Here is a 25,031-nt window from a genome sequence, read left to right as displayed (position 1 = left end):
TATATATATATCCTAAAGAAGACTGTTTTAAAGGGTCAGGGCCAGTTTCCAGGCAGAATAGCTTCAAGGAAAAGGAACTGTGCTCTGACCCATGTGTATTTCTTCACAGCTCCTAGAAGTACAAGTGTAGTTACAGCCACTCTGATTCCCAGAGTGACTTTAGCCTCTGCAGACAAATCAGTTGCTTGTCCCAGGCTCAGTGGAATCTCTCACCCTAGAGTTCGACCCCAGTTTGAAGGGCTTCTCCAGGCTCCTGGGGCTAAATGGACCTGCCAAGTCCAGAGGCAGCATGGTCACAATCTGGCAGGAACTTCCAATAACTGCAGCTTCTGGAATAAATGTGATTCACTCTACCCCAGGAGAATGCTTACCAATTAAATGTGGGCTTGTTCATTTGCAATTTTAATGTTATCTACAAAAACAGCCAAGCTTGTGATTAATAGCACCATGAAAACATAGATAGTGGTAGAAAAGAGGATAATAAAATGAAGTTGTTTTTGTTTCTGGGTAATGTTTCCTATCACTAATATCAACAAAATAAGCAATTTTAAATGAATTTGGAGTAAGAAGATGTTGTTCCAGGGCAAAATTTTCTTGTAGGGAAAATATAGGCAAATGATAGACAAATTATAGGGGCTATATATACACACACAATTTTAATGAGCAGCAAAGGAGAAACATGTAGACATACCTCCTTATTCAGAGGGGCTACCAGCTGTCAAGTAGGCGGGTAGAAGTATTTTTTTAAAAAGGCAAGAGAAGGCATCTAAACTTTTGGTGGAGTGGTCAACTGGGGTTCAAAATTAGAGGAGAATATTATGTAGCTACTACTGTGCTAGTACAGAATATTATGCATCAACATCTCCAAAATAAAATAGCTTCAGTTGTGAAGCATCTTCCTCTACTGTCTGAATTACAAAGGAATGCCATTCCTACAGAAAGAAGAGGTAGTTTGTTCATAAAATGAGGATAAATGCTGGCCATTGGCTGCTCCTTTGCTTTGCAGATGAATACAACTCAGCATCTTTTAATTTTGTTTTTGTGTTTTTGTTTTTGTTTTTGTTTTGTAAATGAGTTTGTTTTACTGGATGGTGCATTGCAAGGAGCAGGTGCGGGAATTCCATCCCAGGGAGGTCTGTTTGTTGAGCACATATGAGCAAGACCTTCTATAAGGTTAGTTGTAAGAGGATGTTTGTTTCAAGAGAACTCGGCAATACAGAGGCAGTCTTTTAAAATCCCTATTGATTAATATGGTAACTGGTCCAGAATGAACAAAACATAGGCAGGAGACACATGTAGTCAAATCAAGTCAGATTGTCTGTGGTCCAGGAAATAAGGGAATTTCTCACTTCACATGATACACACCCGGATGCCAGAGGTCTAGATTATGAGGTCACATCTGTAAAAGAAATTTTTCATAAAGTCTTTAAAAGTTCTCTATGTGCCCATTCCCTTCAACAAGCTTTTTCTCTTTCCTTCTTATATCCACATACTCACAACCCATACGCATATAGACATACACATATAGAGATACACAATCAACTAAACTCATCTTTATTCTTCAAGACCCAGGACCAATTCTTTGTTTTTTACTCAGCCTATTCTTAGCACCTAGAACAAACATTATCTGAACTCCTCACTCTGATGAACCTGGTCTCCTCACAGTACACAGATTAGGAAGCGTTAATGTCTCCTACAGGCAACTCCAAACCACTAGTGATGGACTGGGTAAACATCACATTCACAGTCCTTCAGGAGAATAAGCCAGAGCAGGGGCATCCTTCCCTATACTTTGCAGAAGCCCAGCGAAGCCAGGCTTTTGTGACCTAGAGCTGAGACCTTGGGAACATGTCCCCAGCCGTCCACTTGCTCTCTCCCCTCACCTGTCTCACTCTTCCTTTTCCCTCACTAAATCCCGGGATTACATCCCAAATGAGCTACGTGCACCCAAGTTCTTATCTCATATTCTGCTTTAGGGGGTCCAAACTAACAAAGAGCACATTATTATGAACACAGTGGCTGAGATAAAATATATTTCTTCAATTGCAAAGTAATGAAACAAAGCTCTTTCTTTGCAAGGGTCAAAAAGATATAGTATTAACTGCCTGGAGAACCAAACCAACATTGGCCGTCAATGCCTGTCATCTAAAATCAGGAGGAAATGAACTGACAGTGCATTTTCAGCTCCTTTTATATGCTGTAATTCCATGACAACACAAGCTACTTGTGTCCCTTTGATATGGCCCATAAGTGCTGAGTGGTTTAAAAATGCAGTAGCTTCTGCTTCTTTATGTGTCTAACATCATTCTACTTTCAAAGACATAAGACATACAAATCTTCCAGTGGATGCTTCTCAAACTTGACAGCATGAAATTGTAATTCTCAAATAAAAAAAGATCAAAAGTTCCACCTAACATTGCTGAAGCCATCCAAGTTTCCAAAACCTACACATATTTACATTGAAATAACTGAATACCTCCATCTATTTCTCCTTCTTTCCCTCAGTAGCATCAGCCCAGATCTCTTTTTCTAATCTCAGTCCAAAATTTCCATCCACCTGTGTCATCCCCATAGTGCTACAGTCAATAACTGTACTTAACTGAAACTCGGTAAATGCCCCCTCTTAACGAACCTTCCAACAAAGACTTACAATCATCCCAAATGCCAATTGGAAAATTGCATTGATAAAATGATGGCTTATGCACTTTCTGTTTATGTAGTTTCAATAGTGATTTACAAACATATTGTTTGCTTTCAATATACTACGGAGGGCATAAATTCAGTTAAAGTGAAAAAAATCCTCCTTTTCACAGAAACTACTAAAATGAAACCTGCAAGATATTTTCCTTTCCTTTGGAATTAAAGATTAAAATCCCAGGCTTATCATGAACAAATTCGCTCCCCTACCCAAGTTCCCAGGTGAAGCTGTACCTGTAAATCTAGGTTTTTTAGCTGTGTTTACTGCAGCCATGAACATGTATTCACTATTCGCATCATGCATGCTGGGTTCATACTTCTGGAAGAAAAAGTAGAAACATGCTTTGTTATCTGCTACTCCCACCCGGCCCCACCACCTGTTTCGTGACTGTTTTCTATGCTTTGTTGTCTATTGGAGTGGCATATGAGGAAAGAGTAATCATAAACTTAGGTTCTTGGCTGCAGGCCAAATAGGAGAACACTATGAAAGGGGCTTGAAATGAAAAGAGCTTTCCACTGAGTCTCCTTCTTACTTTTGCCTTTATTGTTCTTTCCCCAAAGGACTTAAGATTGTCAGCCCTATATCATTCTCTTCCTTCCTTACCTCCTTTTCAAATTCTAGTTTGGCAGAGATACACTCACCATCTGCACAACCGCCCCACACTTGGGTACTATTAGCGCACTCATATGGTGTGCAGATTGGTGCTAAGTTCTTTGATTGAGAACCTGCAATGTGAAAGATTAAAAAGAAAGTCCCACAACACAGAGAGATTTGTGTTGTTACTTTTCTTGTTTTATCTTTCTGAATAGCTTTTTGGCAGTTTTCTTCACAAACAAGGAGTCAGTTACTACCGGCCCCTTGTAAGATTTTCTCGTTATCATCTTAACTTGCCAGCTAAGTGAAACTTATAACAATTAGTTCATTGCTGCCCTAACTCTTAGGAATTCAAATCTTAGATTCAAATCTACAACCCACATTTAATATTTTTTTAAATCAGTAGCATCGGGCCAGGAATGTAGTTCAGCAGCACTTTACCTGCATGGCAAGTGCAAGGTTCTGAGTTCAATTCCTGGTACTGAAAAAAAAAAAATCAGAAGCATCTATTTTTGTTTTAACCTCCTTCCTAACCTCTTGCCTTCTCTTGGCTTTAATATCCTATCCTTCTTGAATAATAGTAATAGTAACCTATCTCTGAGCCACTGAGTCCTTTTTGGAACAAAGTAGGCTATAAAATAAATAAGATTTAGTCCAAATTATTAGTTTAATTAGTAAGCATATTTGGGGCAAAAACAGTCTACATGTTGATCAAATTACTCTGGAAAGAGCAAAGTGAACTACTCAGGAAAGCAAGTGCAAAAAAAAAAATAGAAATTTCCCACCTTTTTTTGAATCCAAAAAATAAATATGCATGCACAACTGTACACTACAACAAAAACTGCACATCCTATGGGTAACCAGAATTTCAGCTGGCAGCAAAGCTGTGATTCTGTATTGGAAAAAAGATACATTAATGAAATCTTTAAGAATCAAATCAGTCAGTGCCCAGACATAAAAATTGAAGAAATTTTTAATCAAATCAAGTTTTTCTTCATGATAATCATAACATTCAGTAAACAGTAACTAACATCACTTATTATATAGCATGGATGCAGAGGCTAAAATGTAAGACTATACAAATATTATGTTTATAAATGCATGTAATAGAAAAGGCTTTTCTGTCTGTACTTTCATACACACACACACACACACACACACACACAAACAGTAAGTAGGAAAAGTAATGCTCCAAAATTATGATTTTCATCTTCTCACTTCATTCCACTTTATACCTTAACCGAGTAGCAATAATTATCATTAAGCCATGAATTTGGGTATTTGTCTTAATTTTTCCTGCTTTTAATGGCATATATGGTTTGAAGACAAACATGACCTAATTCTAACTCAATAGCCCATATGATTAAATTGCATATTGCCAATAAGTACTATTGATGATAAGCCATCCCTTGTATATTTCATCAAAAATGATTTGTCACAAACTACACCTAATGAACTCCAGCACGAAAGGTATCGGTTTGTTTTCATTAGCGAGAAGACTGTCAAAATGTGTATGTACTCTTAAGCCCCAAAGCAAAAGCAATGTCTTACCGTAAATATGCAAATATTCTCCTGTAACAATCTGTCGAAAAGGAGGAGGATCAAATATGGATATGTTGCAGGAGTAATAGCTGCCGTGAGAATTGTCGAAGTTTTTCAGGAAAAAGGAGACACTGTTGTTGGATAACTGCAGTTGACAGAACATCTGATTCTGAATGAAAACCTTGTTTCCACTTCCCTTTGTCTTACTGAGATCACAGAGTATCTGCTTCCCCCTCAGTAACTGCATTTTAAACTGCTGGACAATCTCCGGATATCTGCATAAAACTTGTACACCTCCATGATGAAAAGTAAACATCTCATCCTTGGCAGAATCATTGATTTCTTCTGGACAAAAAGAAAGAAAATGAGGCAAAAGTAACATTCTATGAAGATGTTGTCCTAATAATTACATTTAAACATAAATGTGATCTCTTCCCAAAGTCACCTCCATTGCACAAAATAAAAGAATTTTACATCCAAACAAACCATTAAAAACTAACAAAAGGTAAAATTGTGTCCTAGAAAAAAATTGAACCAGACATGTATTTGTCATAAATGAATATATAATATGTAAAGCATTAGGTATTAAATAACATATTTAGGTAGTAAGAATCAAACAATTATGATCCCTGCCCTTTTAGAGCTTTCACAATGGGATAAATAGTAAACAAAAAATGTGGAGTGATACGTTATAATTTGTGCAAGAACAGAGTGCTATTCAGATGAGGTTGGGATAGGCTAGAATTTTGATTAGCAGATCAGAAAATGGCCCCCTCAAAGCACTTACTTCTAAAATTGAAATTGAAGCATCAGAAACCCTCAGTTGAACAAGAAAAGATTTGGAGAAAGACATTAGGAAAAAATAACTTAAAAAAAATAAAATAGCTGAAACTAAAATTTAATGATCACATATTAGTAGATATTTATATTATACCTACCTGCTTGAGAAGAAAAGAACAAATCAGTTATATTCAAATGCTAGTGATGCATCTTCTCCAAACCTCATTCCCTGAGAACTGCACTGAAGCCTGGTGATAAAGATAAAGCCTCAGAGTTCTGCTAGCTTTTCACTTTAAATAAACTTTAAGCTCATAGGAATCAAGGTAGTTCTTGTCAGCCATTTTGGGGTCACAGACAGAAGAAACTGCAATGGCTTTAGCCTGGTGTAGATTGTGTACTTCTAGATTATAAATTCAAATTATAAATTTGCTCAAATTATAAATTGCTCTCTTTCTTTGGTTGTTGTTTTTGTATGTTTTACTCTTTATCTTCCAGATAATAGACTTATTTTTATAGATATTATTTTATGTTCTGCTATTATTATTGCTATTTCATTTGATATTTTATTTCATTATTTCATTTTATTATAAACATTTGATTTTTATATACTCATAATTTTCTTTTAAAATTACTCTATTATGTGCTACCATGCTAATTTGTCATAACTTATTAAAACAAATCCACTAATATTGAATATTAAGGTTATTTTCAGAATTCTGCTTTTGTGTAAATAGTATGACATTTAGTCTAAACAGTTAAACATTATTATAACTATATGCCTTGCCATATTGCTTTCTTAAAGTAGTGCTTTAAAAAAGTAATGTGGGAAAAAGAATTAAAATGGTAAAAAAAGAATGCACCAACTAAGGCGAGCATCATTCAGGGCAGGAGAGCATATTAACCACATTTCTGCTGGCACTAATTGTTTCAACTTTATTTAAGATTCACCATAATCACTTATTTTTCTTAGTCTTTCAGGGATTTAATTAATGCCTCTCATATTCCTAAGGAATACATTTTAAGACTGGGGATTTGATTATGAAAATAACTATAAGAGTTAGATTTTTCATTAATGCCAGTACAACCAGTACTAATTAAAATACAAAACAACCAAATTGTCCAAAGATAATGTTTAAGGATAAAATAGCTGACCAAAAAAAAAGGAGAAATTACCAGGTTACATTTGCTATGAGAACATTTGTTGTTCTTCCAATTTCAAGCTTTTGTTTATATTGTTTTGTCTCCCAGAGTCTACAGAGTGAGGAATCTAGTAGCAGGCTTTCTCCCCCTAAATCTCAGTTTCCAAAGAGTTATACACTCTGAGTACCATAACTAAACCAACCTCCATGCAGATAAGAGCCCTCTTCAAATCACTTCACTATTTCAGAAAACCTCAAGTCCTGAATGTTATTTTTTTCAGCTTTAATTGAGTTTATTGGTACATTTTAGGGATACAGTACAGTTACATTCATTGTTGGGTTCTTGTACCTTTCCCCTTGTCCCTGCCCTCCTTTCACCCTCTCCTCCCCTTCCCATCTACAAACACTTTATTTTCATCTTTTCATTCTCTCACATTTTTTTCTTTTCCCTTTTTACACTTCCCCTACCCATCCCACCTTCCCTACACCTTTAGCTCCTTTCTTCCCATTTCTAAATGTTAGTAATCTTATTAGGATCTTATGCATTATTGCAGATTATTCAAGGAACTGTTATTACCCCTCGGTTTGGAAGCCAAAAATTCAGTCTATACTAGGAAGAAAAGATTTATAGTCTAGATGTCAAATTAATCCTACAAATAATATTGAATTGCAATTACAAGCATGCTACTAAAAATAAGGAAACACAGAAGAAAAAGGCAACAATAGACCACAGAGAGCAGCCCACAAATATATTTTTTAGGATTTTAACAAACATTTTACATCTGAATTATCAGATTCTCTAAATAAAACAGTTGAACTTATGTTTAAGGAAATAAAAGCAGATATGACTGCTGAGCCTAAGTCAATTAATTTATGGAAAATGAATAAAATAGTAAAAAGTGCACTAAAATTAAAAATTCTATGGACAGATACAAAAGCATATTAGAGAAGGCTATAGAGATAACTGACAAAGTAAAAGGCAGGATAAATTAATTGTTTGGAATGTAGTCACAATTTAGATTTCAGAATCCAACAAATTATATGCAGATTTTTAAAAATATGCTACCTATATATATATATCTTAATGAGAATTCCAAAACAATCTAGAAAAACAAGACTGATTACCTCCTAATAAGAAACTTTTATACCGACAAGAGATGGTTCAATATCAGCAATAAAGGCTAGGATACAGGGGAATTAGATCTTCAAGGCACTGAAACAGACCACCTGTCAATTTGGCACAGATTGTCTAGGAGGAGAGTAAAGGGATTTGTAACCTGAAACTTTGATAAGTGAAGTTCACAGGTTGTGATTTCATGCATAATCACTAAAAGAGTCCAAGGTCCAAGATCCACAGTCCTCACTGTGCCCGATCCCTGGGTCATCTGCAGCAACACTGGTTCGGCACACAGTTACACCACCTTGCCTGTGCTGAAGGAGGTCCCAGGTGGCCAGGTGTTTGCTCAGTCTTGAGGTAACTCCAACCAGCTGCCCATTCCCCTGCAAGAGCTGACAGCCGGGTACCATCCTAAAGCCACACTCTCAGGGCAGAGCAGGACCAAAAGCTAGTCATTTGCTCTCCTTCTCTCCTACAGCATTTTCCTGTTCTTTGCAGTCCCACACTCAGACCTGCTGACCTGAGGGTCGAATCCAAGCCAGTGGCAAAAAAGAAAAAGAATTAATGGCATTGAAAGAAGTGCAGTCTACATTAGAGTAAAATGAAGAGCATTTTGCTTGGGGACTTATTTGTCTAAAAATAAATTATGCTGTACAACTACTGTTTTGATGCTTTTGCCTCGACTACCGCAGAAGATAAGATCAGTGGACTGGCTCTCGGTTCCTTTAGATATGTTGAGACTGAATTTCCCAGAGGCTTTAGAGTGGTAGCAGGAAACAACAAAGAGCTCTTGGGGCGAAGTGTCTGGGGCCAGTGCGTACGCACAAAAACATAGGTGCATCACCTTCTATTTCTGAAGACTGTTTTGTCAGCACTTTTTCCCCTTTGTGCCCATTCTGTGACCATGACCCAACACAAGATAAGATATAGTGATGGAAGTAAATGCTGTGGCTCTCCAGAAGACCCTAAGCAAATTCTAGCCCTGCCATTAGAAAGGCTCAAGGAGTAGGATACCCTCTGGGCTTCAGCCTCCTCATCTGTGAAATGAAGAAGTGAAACAAAAAATGTTTTACCAACCCTTGCTTTCTGTGGATTGTGGATCAGAATATATCCAGATGAGATCACAAACAAGACAGCTAAAACTGACAAGCCCCCCAGAGGGGAAGCTGTATTCCCAGTAATTCACTTTTCCACTCTTATAACATGCCAAGAGTTTAGGAAAAATTAAAACTAATGTGGTTATTTCTTCCCTACATAACTATCTGGGAAGGCCAGGAAAGGTTGAATTTTTCTTGAGTGCAATGCTAAGGGGTGTGCCACTGAAATTAACAGGTAATTTAAACCTGTCATTCTACTGGTTGCTCTCAATCATTCATTTTATCATTTTTGGCCTTAAAAATGCCTGGGTCACTTCTTTATTATTAAAAATAGTGTAAGAAGGCTGACATGTTTTCACATACCCGGGTTTTAAGCTTTCTATCTGAAAACTATTTGGCAATTCTACATCTGCAATTTGAATGCTTTAAATCCTGACAGTTAATCAATTACTTCAAAATTATTTCTGCATCTATCGAACAGATATGCTCAGACACGAAATCAAAAATTATCAGCCTTCGGTAACATTTTGAAATGTGACATTAAAAGGAGAATATTCCTTGTAACAATAGCTAGCATTTAATGGATAGACAATTTAAAAGGAAAATTTGAAATCATTAGCATTTTATGACTGCAGAGGCAGCTGGATCTTTTTTCTGTCCCCTTTGGACTTATCTCCAAGTCTAATATTCCACCTGGAGTACTAGTATCCCAGCACAAATATTTATATCTAATGTTTGTTTTGGTGTGCTATCCATCAAATCTGTTTGCATAATTCCTCTGCCATACAAGCAGCTATACATATTTTTGGGTATAGCTCTCAACAATCTCTGTCTTCCTTTCTTTCACATTTACATTTCCTCCACATATCACCTCTTAATATAAAATCCTTCTCAGGCCAGGGATTTAGCTTAGTGGTTCTGCTGCCTGCCTCGCAATCGCAAAGACCTGAGTTTGATCCCTGGTACCAAAAAAAAAAAAAAAAAATCTTACAAATCTTACAAAAAATCCTTCTAAAGACTCCTTCTGCCTGCCTCGCAATCGCAAAGACCTGAGTTTGATCCCTGGTACAAAAAAAAAAAAAAAAAAAATCTTACAAATCTTACAAAAAATCCTTCTCCAAAGTATCCTCTCTCCCACTGTCTTTGACATGATCATCTCCAATAAATTATCATATACATGGTCCATGTATCGGGCATCCTACAACGCCCTCACCTTCACACTCCTTGTCCTATAACATGATTCAGCTGCTTTCTGGCATCTTACACAGTTAGACCAGGGGAATTCAGAAATTATATGAGGTCATATAATTTCTTGAGTGCATAAAAGATTTCTGGTTCAATCCACAAAGTGCCACTTGCAGCAACCAACGGAAGCAGGCAACCACATGAAGCTATAGAGTGGTCATTAACAATCAGGTCTTACATGACTACTACTAAAATCTGTCAGCAAGAAGAAGGTCTAATTTTCTGTGTCTGTGTTTTATTTCCAACATAATCTATCCAATTCATCCCAGCTGCAACTGGCCCAAATAACCATAATCCCTCTCTAGGACTGTAAAAGATTCCTAACTTTCTGTTTTCACTCTTTCCATTTACAATTCACCCTTCATGGAGAAACAAGGACAATCAGCCATATAAGAGAAGATGGTGTCATTGTTCTGCATATAAAACCTCTGGGGCTCTCTCACATCACTTGGAATAAAACCTAACTCCTTATCCTGGTTTCCAATTACCTAGGAACCCATCCTACTTCTTGAATGCTGTTTTATAACAGTTAGTCACTACATTGCAGTCACACTGCCTTTCTTTTTTACTCCTCTAACACATGAAGCTGGTTTCTAGGGCTCTGGACTTGTTTCTCTGCCTAGAAAATTTTCTCTGATCTTTATATGAAGAATCTTTCTCATTGTTGAAGAACAATGACACATCTTCAGCAACCACTGATCCTCCAGCCCAAATTATACATCCAAGTCATTTTCTGTCATATTACCTGAGATATCAACATTTATCACTGCCTAAAATTATCTGGTTTATTTGTTTGTATACTGCTTTATTATCTTTATCACACTATACCATAAGCATAAAATCAGAGACCTTGTTTGTCACACATCAATCCATCCCAACAATCTACAAAAGCATCTGGAATATAGTAAGCTGCAGTAAATATTTGTTAGATGGGTGGATGAATGAACAAAGGCAAATGTAGATTTCAGTGGCTTAAATCTGGATAGAAGCATGGGATACATCATATGAGAACCAAAACGGCTCTTAGAAATGATCAAGTTAAAGCTTTCATTTTATATTAATGTAAACTGGGACTGGAAACTTGAGTGTCTTGCAGGATTACATAATTCATAACTAGGACATGGTTCCAGGGTTAATTACACCACATGGCTTTTGCTCCTGGAAACAGGAAGATGCACAGTCTTGTTTACAACTCACCACAAAACAGAGAGGTCAGGTTCTAATGAAAATTGAGCTTTAAAGATAAAGGTTCTCTACGTAAAGATACCAACAGGTTCAAACCTAATTGATTCTTTAGATTCCCCCAAAGTACACAATAGTTAAGTTTGCCCAAAACAAATGGCCAGGATGGGGGACTCTGAACCAATGAGCATTCCGTAAACACAGCATATTAGTAATCTGTAAAAATAAACACTATGCTGCAGCTTTTAACAATGCTGTTAAAAGCACAAATAGGAATATGTTAATTTATATCCTGGTCCTATGTCTGAAATCTGAATTTTTAATAGTTTTATTTAGTTTTAATATCTTTTCCTTCATGTGGTCCACCTAGATTATAATCATTGTAGAGAACAGGTTTATTTTTTCCAAATCACACTAAGTACCATGTCTAAAAGAGTGTATTCTTCCCAACAGAGGCTCAAACCTGTTAACTGCTACTAATGGTATTTTTTACAATACCCTTGTTGATATTAATAAACTAATGTTTTCCAGGTAAAATCAGAATTTTTATACTGGTTGAGTTTTTAGGTTTTCAAACTTTTCAAAGATAAAAGCATTTGCATCTCCTTTCATGAGGTTGTTAAGAAAATCTCTGAAGAAAGCTTATCACCCAAGAACTATGCCATGATTTAGAGGAATCTATATGCAAGTTGATTTTTTCAATACCTAAATTCATTCATTTCTCCAGTATAAGTTGGTCTGTCTATGAGTGATCCTGTTAGGTCTCTGCAAGCATGTGTATTAGCCATGGGTGAAAATCCTTAGTAAAAGACACTCAGAACTCACACAATACAGAGGTATAAAACAGATCAGCAATGTGATTTTATTCTCTTTAACTCAGACTAACCACAAACCTTGACAAAGATCTCAGAGTGATAGAAAGATAAGATCTCCTGAGTTTGCAGTTATTGATTGTGCTTATTAAACACATTTTCTGTAATCACATAATGATAAGCTTACCTTAGCAGAGCACAGGAATGTGACACAGAGGGCAAAGTTCTATGTATTACAATGCTTATATTAGGTCTTAGTTAATCTGATCTTTTACTAAGAAATTCTTCATTGTTAAAAATGTGCTTCTTTCTTCATCTTTCACAAAAACAATACCACCTCTAACTCCTTATCCTGGTTTCCAATTACCTAGGAACCCATCCTACTTCTTGAATGCTGTTTTATAACAGTTAGTCACTACATTGCAGTCACACTGCCTTTCTTTTTTACTCCTCTAACACATGAAGCTGGTTTCTAGGGCTCTGGACTTGTTTCTCTGCCTAGAAAATTTTCTCTGATCTTTATATGAAGAATCTTTCTCATTGTTGAAGAACAATGACACATCTTCAGCAACCACTGATCCTCCAGCCCAAATTATACATCCAAGTCATTTTCTGTCATATTACCTGAGATATCAACATTTATCACTGCCTAAAATTATCTGGTTTATTTGTTTGTATACTGCTTTATTATCTTTATCACACTATACCATAAGCATAAAATCAGAGACCTTGTTTGTCACACATCAATCCATCCCAACAATCTACAAAAGCATCTGGAATATAGTAAGCTGCAGTAAATATTTGTTAGATGGGTGGATGAATGAACAAAGGCAAATGTAGATTTCAGTGGCTTAAATCTGGATAGAAGCATGGGATACATCATATGAGAACCAAAACGGCTCTTAGAAATGATCAAGTTAAAGCTTTCATTTTATATTAATGTAAACTGGGACTGGAAACTTGAGTGTCTTGCAGGATTACATAATTCATAACTAGGACATGGTTCCAGGGTTAATTACACCACATGGCTTTTGCTCCTGGAAACAGGAAGATGCACAGTCTTGTTTACAACTCACCACAAAACAGAGAGGTCAGGTTCTAATGAAAATTGAGCTTTAAAGATAAAGGTTCTCTACGTAAAGATACCAACAGGTTCAAACCTAATTGATTCTTTAGATTCCCCCAAAGTACACAATAGTTAAGTTTGCCCAAAACAAATGGCCAGGATGGGGGACTCTGAACCAATGAGCATTCCGTAAACACAGCATATTAGTAATCTGTAAAAATAAACACTATGCTGCAGCTTTTAACAATGCTGTTAAAAGCACAAATAGGAATATGTTAATTTATATCCTGGTCCTATGTCTGAAATCTGAATTTTTAATAGTTTTATTTAGTTTTAATATCTTTTCCTTCATGTGGTCCACCTAGATTATAATCATTGTAGAGAACAGGTTTATTTTTTCCAAATCACACTAAGTACCATGTCTAAAAGAGTGTATTCTTCCCAACAGAGGCTCAAACCTGTTAACTGCTACTAATGGTATTTTTTACAATACCCTTGTTGATATTAATAAACTAATGTTTTCCAGGTAAAATCAGAATTTTTATACTGGTTGAGTTTTTAGGTTTTCAAACTTTTCAAAGATAAAAGCATTTGCATCTCCTTTCATGAGGTTGTTAAGAAAATCTCTGAAGAAAGCTTATCACCCAAGAACTATGCCATGATTTAGAGGAATCTATATGCAAGTTGATTTTTTCAATACCTAAATTCATTCATTTCTCCAGTATAAGTTGGTCTGTCTATGAGTGATCCTGTTAGGTCTCTGCAAGCATGTGTATTAGCCATGGGTGAAAATCCTTAGTAAAAGACACTCAGAACTCACACAATACAGAGGTATAAAACAGATCAGCAATGTGATTTTATTCTCTTTAACTCAGACTAACCACAAACCTTGACAAAGATCTCAGAGTGATAGAAAGATAAGATCTCCTGAGTTTGCAGTTATTGATTGTGCTTATTAAACACATTTTCTGTAATCACATAATGATAAGCTTACCTTAGCAGAGCACAGGAATGTGACACAGAGGGCAAAGTTCTATGTATTACAATGCTTATATTAGGTCTTAGTTAATCTGATCTTTTACTAAGAAATTCTTCATTGTTAAAAATGTGCTTCTTTCTTCATCTTTCACAAAAACAATACCACCTCTTTGTGCTAGTTCCTGTGCTACTGAGGATTTGTTCATAAAGTCTTTTCCTATGCCACTATCTTCAAGAGTTCTACCTATCTTCCAGCAAGTTTTGTGTTTCTGATCATTTCTTTTGAGTCTACTAACTGAAACTTATACAATCTCGGTTAGTAGAGTTTTATGTGTGTATCATTTCTTACATTAAAGTTAAAAGGCATCTGTTATATAAAGAATTTATTGAGCTCAGGAAAATAGGAAGAATAAGCAAGATAAACTCAATCCAATGCAAATTCCTAACTAATAGGAAAAGAAAGCCAAAAAGTGTGAAGAAAAGTGAAGACAAAGCCAAAAAAGCCCAAAGAATACACACACACACACACACACACACACACACACACACACACACATGTGAATTATTTTTACCCCCCAGAATTCTACACAAAACAATCCTGGATCTATGCATGTGCAAAACAAGAAAAGTAAAAGATCAGTTTTCTCCTAGTTAATTTCTTCATGAAAAATGAAAAAAATCTATCTCAAAGATGTTATAAAACTTTATGGCACTATTCACAAAATAATTAATTTGTGATAAATTACTCAGGTATTTCTTTGCCGTTGATTTGAAATTATCACAGTAGGGAAATAACATGAGACTAAATGAACCCAGCCCTGTGCCACAGAAAGGATGGGAGAAAGAAAACTAAGAAGGTAAGAAACCAGTTCCATTAGCCTGGCCCAAGGTGGTCTCACAACCCCATTGACCATCTGTTCAAACCACACTGAACTTTTCGGCCATTCCTTTCACATCATACTTCTGTCTCCATATACTAGAATAGCTCATTCCCCCTTTACCTGACTAGAAACCTTTATTCAGTCTTAGGAACCATTTTAAATGTCGGTACCTCTCTTGAAGTATTTCTAAGCTTCCCCAAATACTCCTATCTCTATGCTCTCAATAATGCTTTAAACCAATATATTTATAATGTCTATCATTTTAGAGCATAATAATGTTTTTCCTTCTTCCTCATTTAACAATGAGCTCTACAAGGATAAAGGCTACCTGAGGGTTGCCTAAATGACCTCAGGACTTGAAACATCCTAGAAGCGCTAATATTTTTAAGTGAATGAATAGAAGAATACAAAGGCTACGCTTGCTATTGGAAACGTCCTTGGAATGGGCCACATTAAAGGAAGAGATTCTACTTGCTGGATTCTGGGGAACACTTATTTTTTCAAGCCAAAGGCAAAGATTCAAACTGAATGATGCCCAGTCAATTCTTTAAACTCCAGTAGTTTCAGGACTCCACATAACAACAGCAGCAACTTCTAAGTAGTGAGATCTTTTAATGTATAAGGTACTGTGTTAAATTTATTATATGAAACATATCATTTGCACCTCAAACAAGCCTATTTTTATTTTATTTTTTAACTTAACTTAATTTAATTTTTTACAGCTGAGGAAACTGCTTCTTGAATAACTGGCCCCAGGTAATAAAGCCAACATGTGGTAGAGCCATAATTTGAATGGAGATAAATATGACACCAGATTCCACAAACTTAATGAGTTTCCTAGTTCAATGATCTTCTTCAATTCCCCAATTTTATAGGAACTAAAGAATAGACTCTAAGGCTGGGGATTTAGCTCAGTGGTGCTGCTGCCTGCCTCACAAGCACAAGGTCCTGAGTTCATTCCCCAGTACGAAAACAACAAACACACAAAGAAAAAACAGACTCTAAAGCAGTGATGGCGAACCTTTTAGAGCTTTCAATGACACAAACAGCCCACTGTGGCACACATGCCATAGGCTTGCCACCACTGCTCTAAACAGACTTGCTGTGGAATAAAAAGCAAAAAGAGATTTTTAACATTAAACTAGATATAAAAATAAATTTAAACTATTTTTCCTTCAAGGTATAATAGATGTATTATTGCCCCCAATACTTATACTGCTATTCACGTTAGTGCTACATATGTATTCTGTGATTGAGCTATCATACATAAAAAAGTATAAGAACAATTTCTTAGGTGTGCATTACCTGAATTTAATGCTCTTATTTTCCTAGTCATTAGCCAGAGAGTATTAAACTGAGCAGTGCATTTGAACCTGCACAAAAGCCCGGGTCTTTTCTCTGGCAGAGTCTAAATCCTTAATGTTACCCTATAACTGAACTGCCTGCAGAAATGTACAGAAATGGATTCACATCCATGAGAAACTTCTGTCATATTATATAAGTACAAACAGGCACTTCTATGGGATTTTTTTTTTTAGTCACAGTTTTGTTTTAGTATAAGATAAACAGAATTTTAATAGATTGTGGTTGTTGTTGTTTCATGAATAGATTTTTTGATGCTATGTCCTAGGACAATGGAAATACTAGCCATAAAATGTTTGATAGCTCAAATTCCAAAAAAGTAACCTTTAAATGACCTTGAATTGCATGTAGAAAGTGCTATATCTGTACCAACACGGCTCACACAATCAGCACTCTTGGTCAACTAAAACCAAGCTCTGTCACCTGACTTAGGAACAACCTATTTCCCCATTTTTTCCTCAAGCAAAGTAGATATGAGCATCACTACATTATGCATAGCTCACAAGAGGTTCATATCCTAATTTCTGACTTTCTCTTTGCACTTGAAAATCCTCATGTTTGTCTAACCTTAGAGTCCAAACCAGTAGAGGGAGCAATTTTTTTGACTAATGACTTCAATTTGTTTTGTATCTATATGTACTTTTGTTCCACTTTCTAAAATATAATTTTAATTTTTTATAGGAAGATTTCAAAATGACAAAATTTTTATTTTATTTACAACGACTGTCTTGTGTGCAGCCCAGCTGGGCTAGGGTAGTGAAGTAGGTTGCCCTGAGACCAAAAAGAAATACTCATAGATGGTTTGTAAGAGATGAAGTTTAGGAAGGTATCACCAGGAAGAAACAGGCTTGAGACTAGGATAGGAAAGAATAGGCTTGGGAAAAGGATAAGGACTTGGGGAAGAAGGATGTACTAGTTACTTGCCAGAAGGTATGAGGGAGTGGATACCACCAGAGAGTACTTGCAGTGTCCAGTGTTGGCTGGCTGAACAGGATATTTCCAGAGAATATATGGGTTGTCCAGTAGCAGCCACCTGGCCTGTAGCATTCCACAATGGTCTGTCCCAAACTCAGTTATCATAGGGAGGGAATTTTATTAATTGTCACAAGCAGTGACATCATTGGCTTGCTTTGTTTTGTTTTGGTGTGTGACTAGCATTCCAGGGAACAGCTGACTTGGCATACAGGCAAAAAGGAAGTTTCTACATATAATACTAGCTTTTTCAGTTCCTAAGTTCCCTCAAATAATATTTAGTCTGATACTCCAATCCCTATGTGCTGAAATGTCCCACTAATTTGGCAAGAATCTTAGGGAAACAAAAGGGGCATTTCAAGGACATGGTGCCAAATGCCCTTTTTTTCTTGAAGACAATACAATGACAAAAAATGCCATTTCACGGACTGAGTTTGTTAGAGCAGTAGCACAGAGGTACCACTCACAAAGAAGATGTGACCTTTTGTACTCATAGACAACCAATGATTTCAAAATATATTTTTAAAAATTTGGAAAGCTCAGTAAATAGCTTTACATATCAAATTCAATATTCTTAGAAGATGACAGTAGCATACATTGTAAGTTGTAAGTTGTGTTCCATTTACAACTGTGAATACTTATATTAATATTTTTAGTCCAGTAATGTTATGGATTATACAGACAGCAAACCTAAGATGAGAATCTTAGTCCTCCTTACATACCTACATTTTGTTTTTACCAAGAAATGGGAATATGCTTCTAACAACTTAAAAACTACAGTATTCTATTTCATCTGAAGGAATTCGGTTAACAAGCAACCCAAGCTATGAAAGTCATTTTCTTTACTAATAATGAGAAAAAAGGGGACTCTAGATCTTTCATGAGAATAATAACCTTCTAGAAAAATGGAGCAGAGGAAAAGATATGATTTTTAAAGTACTAGAAGAAAAAAAAATGCCTGAAGTGAAGAAGAAATCTTAAATCTGCAAATTTAAAAAGCTCACCAAGTCCTAATAAACATTAATGAAAATTCACAAGGAAACAGAAGGATATTCTGGTAGAATCTATCAATCTCAGTATTTAAATGAATAACTTTCAGGTTTGCAAAATTCTAGGGTGGTGGTGGTAGTTTTGAAGCTCCTTATAAAAGAGTGGGTTTCAAACTAGCCTGGAGCTCTTCACTCAAAACCCTATAACCCAGCAGACAGTGGGTGGAAACCCACAGGACACTGAGAGAAGAGACTGCAGCCCAAGTATCCAAGGCCCAGAAAAGACAGCAAACACCTATCAGGGCAAAAGAAAGGCAGCTAGGACTCAAAAGAGTTGAGGAGACCTGGAGGAAAGAATGGCCACTAGTTCACAACAGAGGCTGCAAGACAGCTGCATGTGTCCAGAATGATGTTGTCACTAACAGATGTGACCCGATGTACATGTGAAGAAAGGACTCTCGAAATGGAAATGCTGTGAGAGGAAAGCTATCCATGGTCTGCTGCTATAACTTTTAAATTAAACAAAACCAATGTATGGGGTAGGGCTACACTATTAAAAACAGTGTGAAAGTGGCAAGGGAAGGATATCATCAAGTTCTGATGTCAGGGCAGGGGATAATAGTTAGGCCTATCAGGCAAGGCATACATAGACACTCAGCTGAGATCCCCTGAATCTGATAATCACTTAATGAATTAAGACATGTAGCCCACCTTCCAAATGTATCAAAGACAAAGAAGGGAGTTTGAACAAACTTCGTTGTACCAACAAAAATAAAAGAAAATATTTCACAACAAAGGAAAATAAGTAGTAAATAAGCACAATTCTGGAGGAATAAAAAGAATTACTCTTCTTATACTGAATGAGAATGACTTGCATTCATCTATCAAAAGAAAAGATTGGCAATTTGGATTTTCTTTTAAAATTCTACATGAATACTAGAAGGGCTAATTCCAAAAGAAAACATTTCTGCAGAGTTCTGAGAGACTGGCAGGGGCTGAAAAGTCAGTTCATCTCCATTAGCTTCTCTCTGAGTTCTTGGGAGGAGGATCACATGCAGTGGAGGAATTCAGGGATTACAGTATACGGCTTCAGATGGTACACTGCACAAAGGTGTCCTTCAGCTTCCCGACAGAATACCATGAGACAAATGGTTCTCTTCGGCAAACCCCCTTCAGTCATTCCCACAGACTGCATTCCCCACACCGTGTTCAGAATAGTCTTTCTAAACCAGAATTCAGCAGGTCACCTGTGTGGTTCCCCCTACCCATGAATCCTAGAAAAAAAGGTATTCTAAATACAGTTAGAAGTTCACATTTTTTTCATTTCTATTTTACATGGAGACCCATCAAAGATTGAGACTCTCCAAGATTTACAACCTTCTTAGTTCACCTGCTAAATATCAAAATTGTCAAAAATTCTCTCCCTTGAGATTTGTTACTTCAACAAAGTGTGGAATAAATGTTAAGTGTTGGAGTCAGATATATTGGAACTCTGATCTTAGTCCAGATACTAATTATTGTATAACAAACCACTTAGCCTTTCTTGGCCTGACATTCTTTTTTCAAGCACTGAGTGAAGGTAAGACTACCTTTCCCTTTAGGTAGTGAGAAAGCCTACTGAATTGAAAGGATTGAAACTGTACTTGATCACTTCTTGGCTTTTGGCTAAGATCAAGTGTGAAACTTTACTTGAATTTGGCTCTGTTTTTGCTTTTAAAGTGGCAGTTGTTGGAGGCACATGTCATGGTGGGATTTTGAATATGACTATCATTACTGTATTTATGATCACCATTTAGGCACATATGCCTCAGTTTTACCACCAATCATATTGGAAAATGGCATGCCATGTAGCACAGTTTTCTGTGTGATAAGAGCAAATCCTGGAAGTATTCATTTGGAATCTAAAATGGATATTATTCTAGAAGTACAACGTATTCATCAGCTTAGTCTGGCAAATTGTAATGATCTCACCTAAGGCTAGATCTATCCTTCCACAGAAATAACACCAATGCTAATTCGTATCTCTTAGAGTACAAGAGTATAATCCCAGCCCAGGTGCTGGGGCTATTAATACCATCATAATGGCACAAATGAGTTGATATGTTGACAACGATTTGTACAAATGTTCATGAAAGAAAATCCAAAATTTTTTAAATAATAAAAAATAGTTTTATTTGGTTTTGAAATGTTGTAGTACATAAAGTGACAGGCTACTACTCTATAAATTTACAACTTCAAATAAAATGATGTACACTGGAGTAGTATATGGCCCTATAGTCTGAAGAGTCAGGCCGCTTTTTCCTTTCCAGCCGCATGTTGCACCATCCCCACACTTCCCATTCTAAGTTCAGCTGCATCTCCCTTCTTCCAGCTCTCTAGTCTTACCTTCCCCCCTCCAGGCATAAGCATTGCTTTCTCCACACCATAGAGTGCTCCTTCCCACCTTCACACTACTCTTCCATTGATCCCTACTTGTCCTTTAAATCTCAATTCAACTACCACTTCTTCAGAAAAGACTTTAGTGAACCTTGCTCCCCATCCCCACCCACACACCCACCCAATCTAGTCATAGTCCTGTTACATTCTCTCTAGAGTTGAATTTTGGCTATAATTATCCTTAATTCCTGGGCCTACTTAATTAATTTCTCTCCCAAGTTAGTTAGCTTGTCCCAAGAGAACGAGGAGTGATGTTGTTGAGCCCATCATTGTACACCTGGCAGCTGGCATAGTGGCTAGTGCTCAGTACTGCGTGATGAACGATGGATGTACTGGTGAATGAGTGAATGAATTAATTTCAATTCAAGAGCTATTCATATGTTGCTTATGCTGCAAAAGGCATTCATGAGGTTGTAGAAAATGTGTAAACAAGCAATTAGCCTAAAACTCCTGTTGGGCTTTGTCACAAATAGACCCTAATTCCTCATTCCTCATTCCCCTTAAAAGCATTTAGGTCATCACAAGATCAAATGATGGATCAATCCAGATTTTGATTTTGAAATTTTTTTGGAGAGAAAAGTAATATCTGTTTCTTTGAACCACTGAAAATGTGCTTCTAGATGAGATCATATCCACTAAAAGCTCTGCTGCTCACATTTTCTGTTAAAAGAGCACCTCCATTTAATACAATTTCACTTTTCTTTTTCCAATTTCAAGAATAGAGTCCAGAGTTAGAAAAGTAACACAACATGTCGAGTAAAAAGCAATAGAAGGATGTATCTTAACTTATATTGTAGATAGCATTAGTCAATTTGTTAATATATAATCTGATATATATCACTCAAGAGAAAATAATCAAAGACTTTTGAATGCCTTTTTTAATGTTTAGAAGGGCTGGAGAATATTTTTAATCATCCATTTCTCCTGGTCTCTCAGGAAAGCCTGGTACATAGTCAATAAAAAGTCTATGGCAACCTATGAATTTCAGACAATGGATCATCTAGATAAGATTAAAATCAAAATCCTTCTTTTTGAAGCCCTTCCTTTTTATTTTCCAACACAGAAGAATTCATAGCCCAAGTGCCAGGGCTATTTAACTTTCATTCTGTTGACACAAGTCATTTTGCCTTTTATCCTTTTCCCAGAACAGTAAGCTACTTTTCTACTTTATCTGCTGACAGGTAACTCCTCCAAGCAAGTAATTTAAATCTTAATGGTCTATTGAAACATATTTTTTTCATCTTAAAACACAGTATCAAGAGCAACAATGAAAACTGAATGCTATAAAAACAGATGACACTCTACCTTTACCATGTGCTTGAGCTGTTCTAAAACTGTTCCTCAACAAACAAAGTAACTTCCTATCTGGTGTCTAATTTTTCAACTTTTGATTTTTCTTAATGCTCATTTGAGATATAACTTTATAAGAAATATTCAGTAAACCACTCACCTGCTAGAATTTCAGTTTGGAAGCAGAAGACAAAGAAATACCAGAGACTTGACTTCATGTTTGCCAGAAGTAACCTCAGTCTTCTCTTTCAGTATTCAAACTGATAGTGAGTTCATGTTCACAGATGTTTTCTATTTGCTGAAAAGGATGTGGCTTCTGTGGGAGTTGGTAAGTGTTACACTTACCATCAAGCCAAGGAGGAGTCTCTTCATTGATCTCAATGGCTAGATGGGGAAAATATTATTGATTATGGGAGTAAAACATTTAATCTATGGATTATTTATGATTGTGAAGATAGAGGAAAATTTTACCCTTATTCTACTTCCAACAAAGCAATTTAAAAAGGCAAAGCCTATTGTTTTCAGAGCCACTGCACTCAGAAGCATCTCCCAGTATCAATAGTTATTGGTGATATCAAGATCTGCAAATGTCCATATGATTAATAAGATATGTATTTTGACACTTTTCTATCTTGGGCTATTTGCTCCAGAAATTAGAAAGCCTTTGAAATGTGACAAGAACTAAATGAAATTATTGCGGAAATTGCTAGAAAGATATCTGAAAGAGGAACACCACAAGAATCTAATAAATAATATTTATATAGGAATCTCTGTAGATTGCAATTTTCCCAATGATATGATCAGGTTTAAGCTTATTTAAATCTTGCTCTGCCTCTTATAGCAGTCTGTAGAAACTAGAGTGCTATATCTGTAGGGTCAGATGAAAACTAGAAAGTTGAAACACCTGTTATTTTCCCTCTATCCCTGCAGAGAGATATGTAAAAAATAAGAAAACAACATAACTATATTTATGCGAACTTAAATGTGTCCTATGAAATACATCTTAATGCTAAACATATATAAAATTAAATGCAAAAATAATACATGTAACTTAATATGTACAAAATACACTCTGAATGTAGTTAACATTATGTTTATATTGTAAGTATGTAAATGATTATTATTTCTACATTTATGTTCCATGTCTATATTAAAATACCTGACCTGACCTGAATCATATAGTTAGTGTCAGTGCTTGGATTTGGAGACTGTGGCTCCAGAGCCCTCACTCTTGACCAAACAGAGCCATTCATGCCAAGGCGGCCAGTCCTGCCACCGAGGGGTCCAAGCTGGCTTTCAGGATGCTGAGTTCAGGCTGAGTTCTGGAGAAAGTAACTTTCAGCCTGCAGAGAAGACATCCAGGGGAGAAGCTGCCATCAAAGGGCCAAGCAACCAAGGTGTGAATCCACAGGCTCAGAAGCAGGTCCAGAGCTACAGCCTCATAATTAGGAATTCTGGAGGGTTTGAAAGGCAGGAGGAGGCTTTTCTTATGATTCCCAAGCTGCTGAGGCTTCTCCAAGTGTTTTACAAGTCTTCTGAGTCTCGGCATTGGTTTTGAAGAAACTCCTGAGAAGCCAAGCTAGCCTGAGCGTAGACTGGGCCACCAGCACTCCTGGGAACCAGCTACTGACATCCTTCCTTTCCTTCCCTCCCTTTCCCTTCCTCTCCTGCTTTGTGCTTGAGTCCCTTGCCAGCAAATGGACAGGAAGTGGACAGGAATTTAGTTCAGTGAACTGAAATGTTCTAACCCTTTTGATATCAAGCTCTAGAGCTGAGTATGGGAAGCTTTCACTTCATGAGAACAACGTTGCCCCAAATTCTAGAGATGCACTGCAGCTTCACAGGAGAAGATACAGGAGCATTCATATTCGCCATGAACAGTCACTGAACATATTTACCATGTTTCATTCCAGCTGTACCAGGACCAACTCATTATTATTCCCATGTCACAGATGAGGAAAATGACAGAGAAATGAAGTAATCAGCCCAGGGTCACATAGCCGATAAGGGATAGAGCAGGTTAAACCCATACCATGAAGTTCTGAACCCCATACTACACTCGGGCCCTTGTTTGTCTGACCATAAATTATTCCTAACATCACTTTTTTGATCTTGTAACTTCATGGAGGAAGGGTACTTAGGTCCTAATTACTCCTAATAAGTTCCAAATTATTTGAATTTTTTAAAAAAAAGATTTCATAATAAAATTTAGGTGCAATATTCATACCTCAAGGGGAGAAAGGTTGTGCAAGTCATGGTTAAATTCAGCTTTAGTTCAGCTGGGAATGTGAGCTTCTATGTGATAGGAATCTGTTTGCCTTTTCCCAATCATCCTGCTTCTTGGTTTGTAGGACATTTGGTGATAAGAGCGGAAGAGGACTTGGACTCGCTTCTATGTAAATGGTATTTTATGTCAAAGTCCCCTTAATGTGATCCTTCCCAGATCTAGCCTTCTCAAAAGCCTCAGTTAAGAACACAATTACTTGTGGTTTTAAATATTCAGAATTGCTTTTCTTATGCCTGGAAAATAAACTGGGCGAAAATTTCCATTCACTTCACAGAAAGTGCTTTTTGTTTGCTTTTACTTTGCTTTAGCTTTTTTTTTTTTTTTTTCATTCCATGACTTAAGAAGGTTTTGATTTGTGTGTGCAGCTGCCTGGGTTCAGGGTGGGGAATGGAAAGTTTGTTACATTAAAGGTAGAGTGTTTATTATTTCTTGCCTTGTGGGGCACCAGAGTTTCTAATGCATCATGCTATTCTCCAGTCCCACAGGTGAATACCTTCCTTGTGCCTTGCTTAAGATCTATTGCAAGCAACGTTTGCATGCTTGCAGAAGCTAACACATCAGAGC

The 25,031-nt window shown here is 36.6% G+C and overlaps 1 protein-coding gene across 1 annotated transcript; it reads right to left on the bottom strand.

Annotated features, from left to right (window-relative positions):
- Nucleotides 1-506: 506 nt before the first annotated feature.
- Icos (inducible T cell costimulator) lies at nt 507-22,416 on the bottom strand. The gene is made up of 5 exons (XM_033764016.1): nt 22,341-22,416; nt 4,844-5,179; nt 4,078-4,184; nt 2,932-3,016; nt 507-1,399 (listed from the first exon to the last, which is right to left on the bottom strand). The coding sequence occupies exons 1-5, from the start codon at nt 22,396-22,398 to the stop codon at nt 1,386-1,388; spliced, it is 600 nt and encodes a 199-aa protein (XP_033619907.1). The 5' UTR covers nt 22,399-22,416; the 3' UTR covers nt 507-1,385.
- Nucleotides 22,417-25,031: the final 2,615 nt, after the last annotated feature.

The sequence above is a fragment of the Fukomys damarensis genome, unplaced genomic scaffold (assembly GCF_012274545.1).
Source record: "Fukomys damarensis isolate Sample0158 unplaced genomic scaffold, DMR_v1.0_HiC HiC_scaffold_16, whole genome shotgun sequence".
NCBI lineage: Eukaryota > Metazoa > Chordata > Mammalia > Rodentia > Bathyergidae > Fukomys > Fukomys damarensis.
Note: the sequence above shows the minus strand (reverse complement) of the source record. Positions and strands in the feature narration are given on the sequence as shown.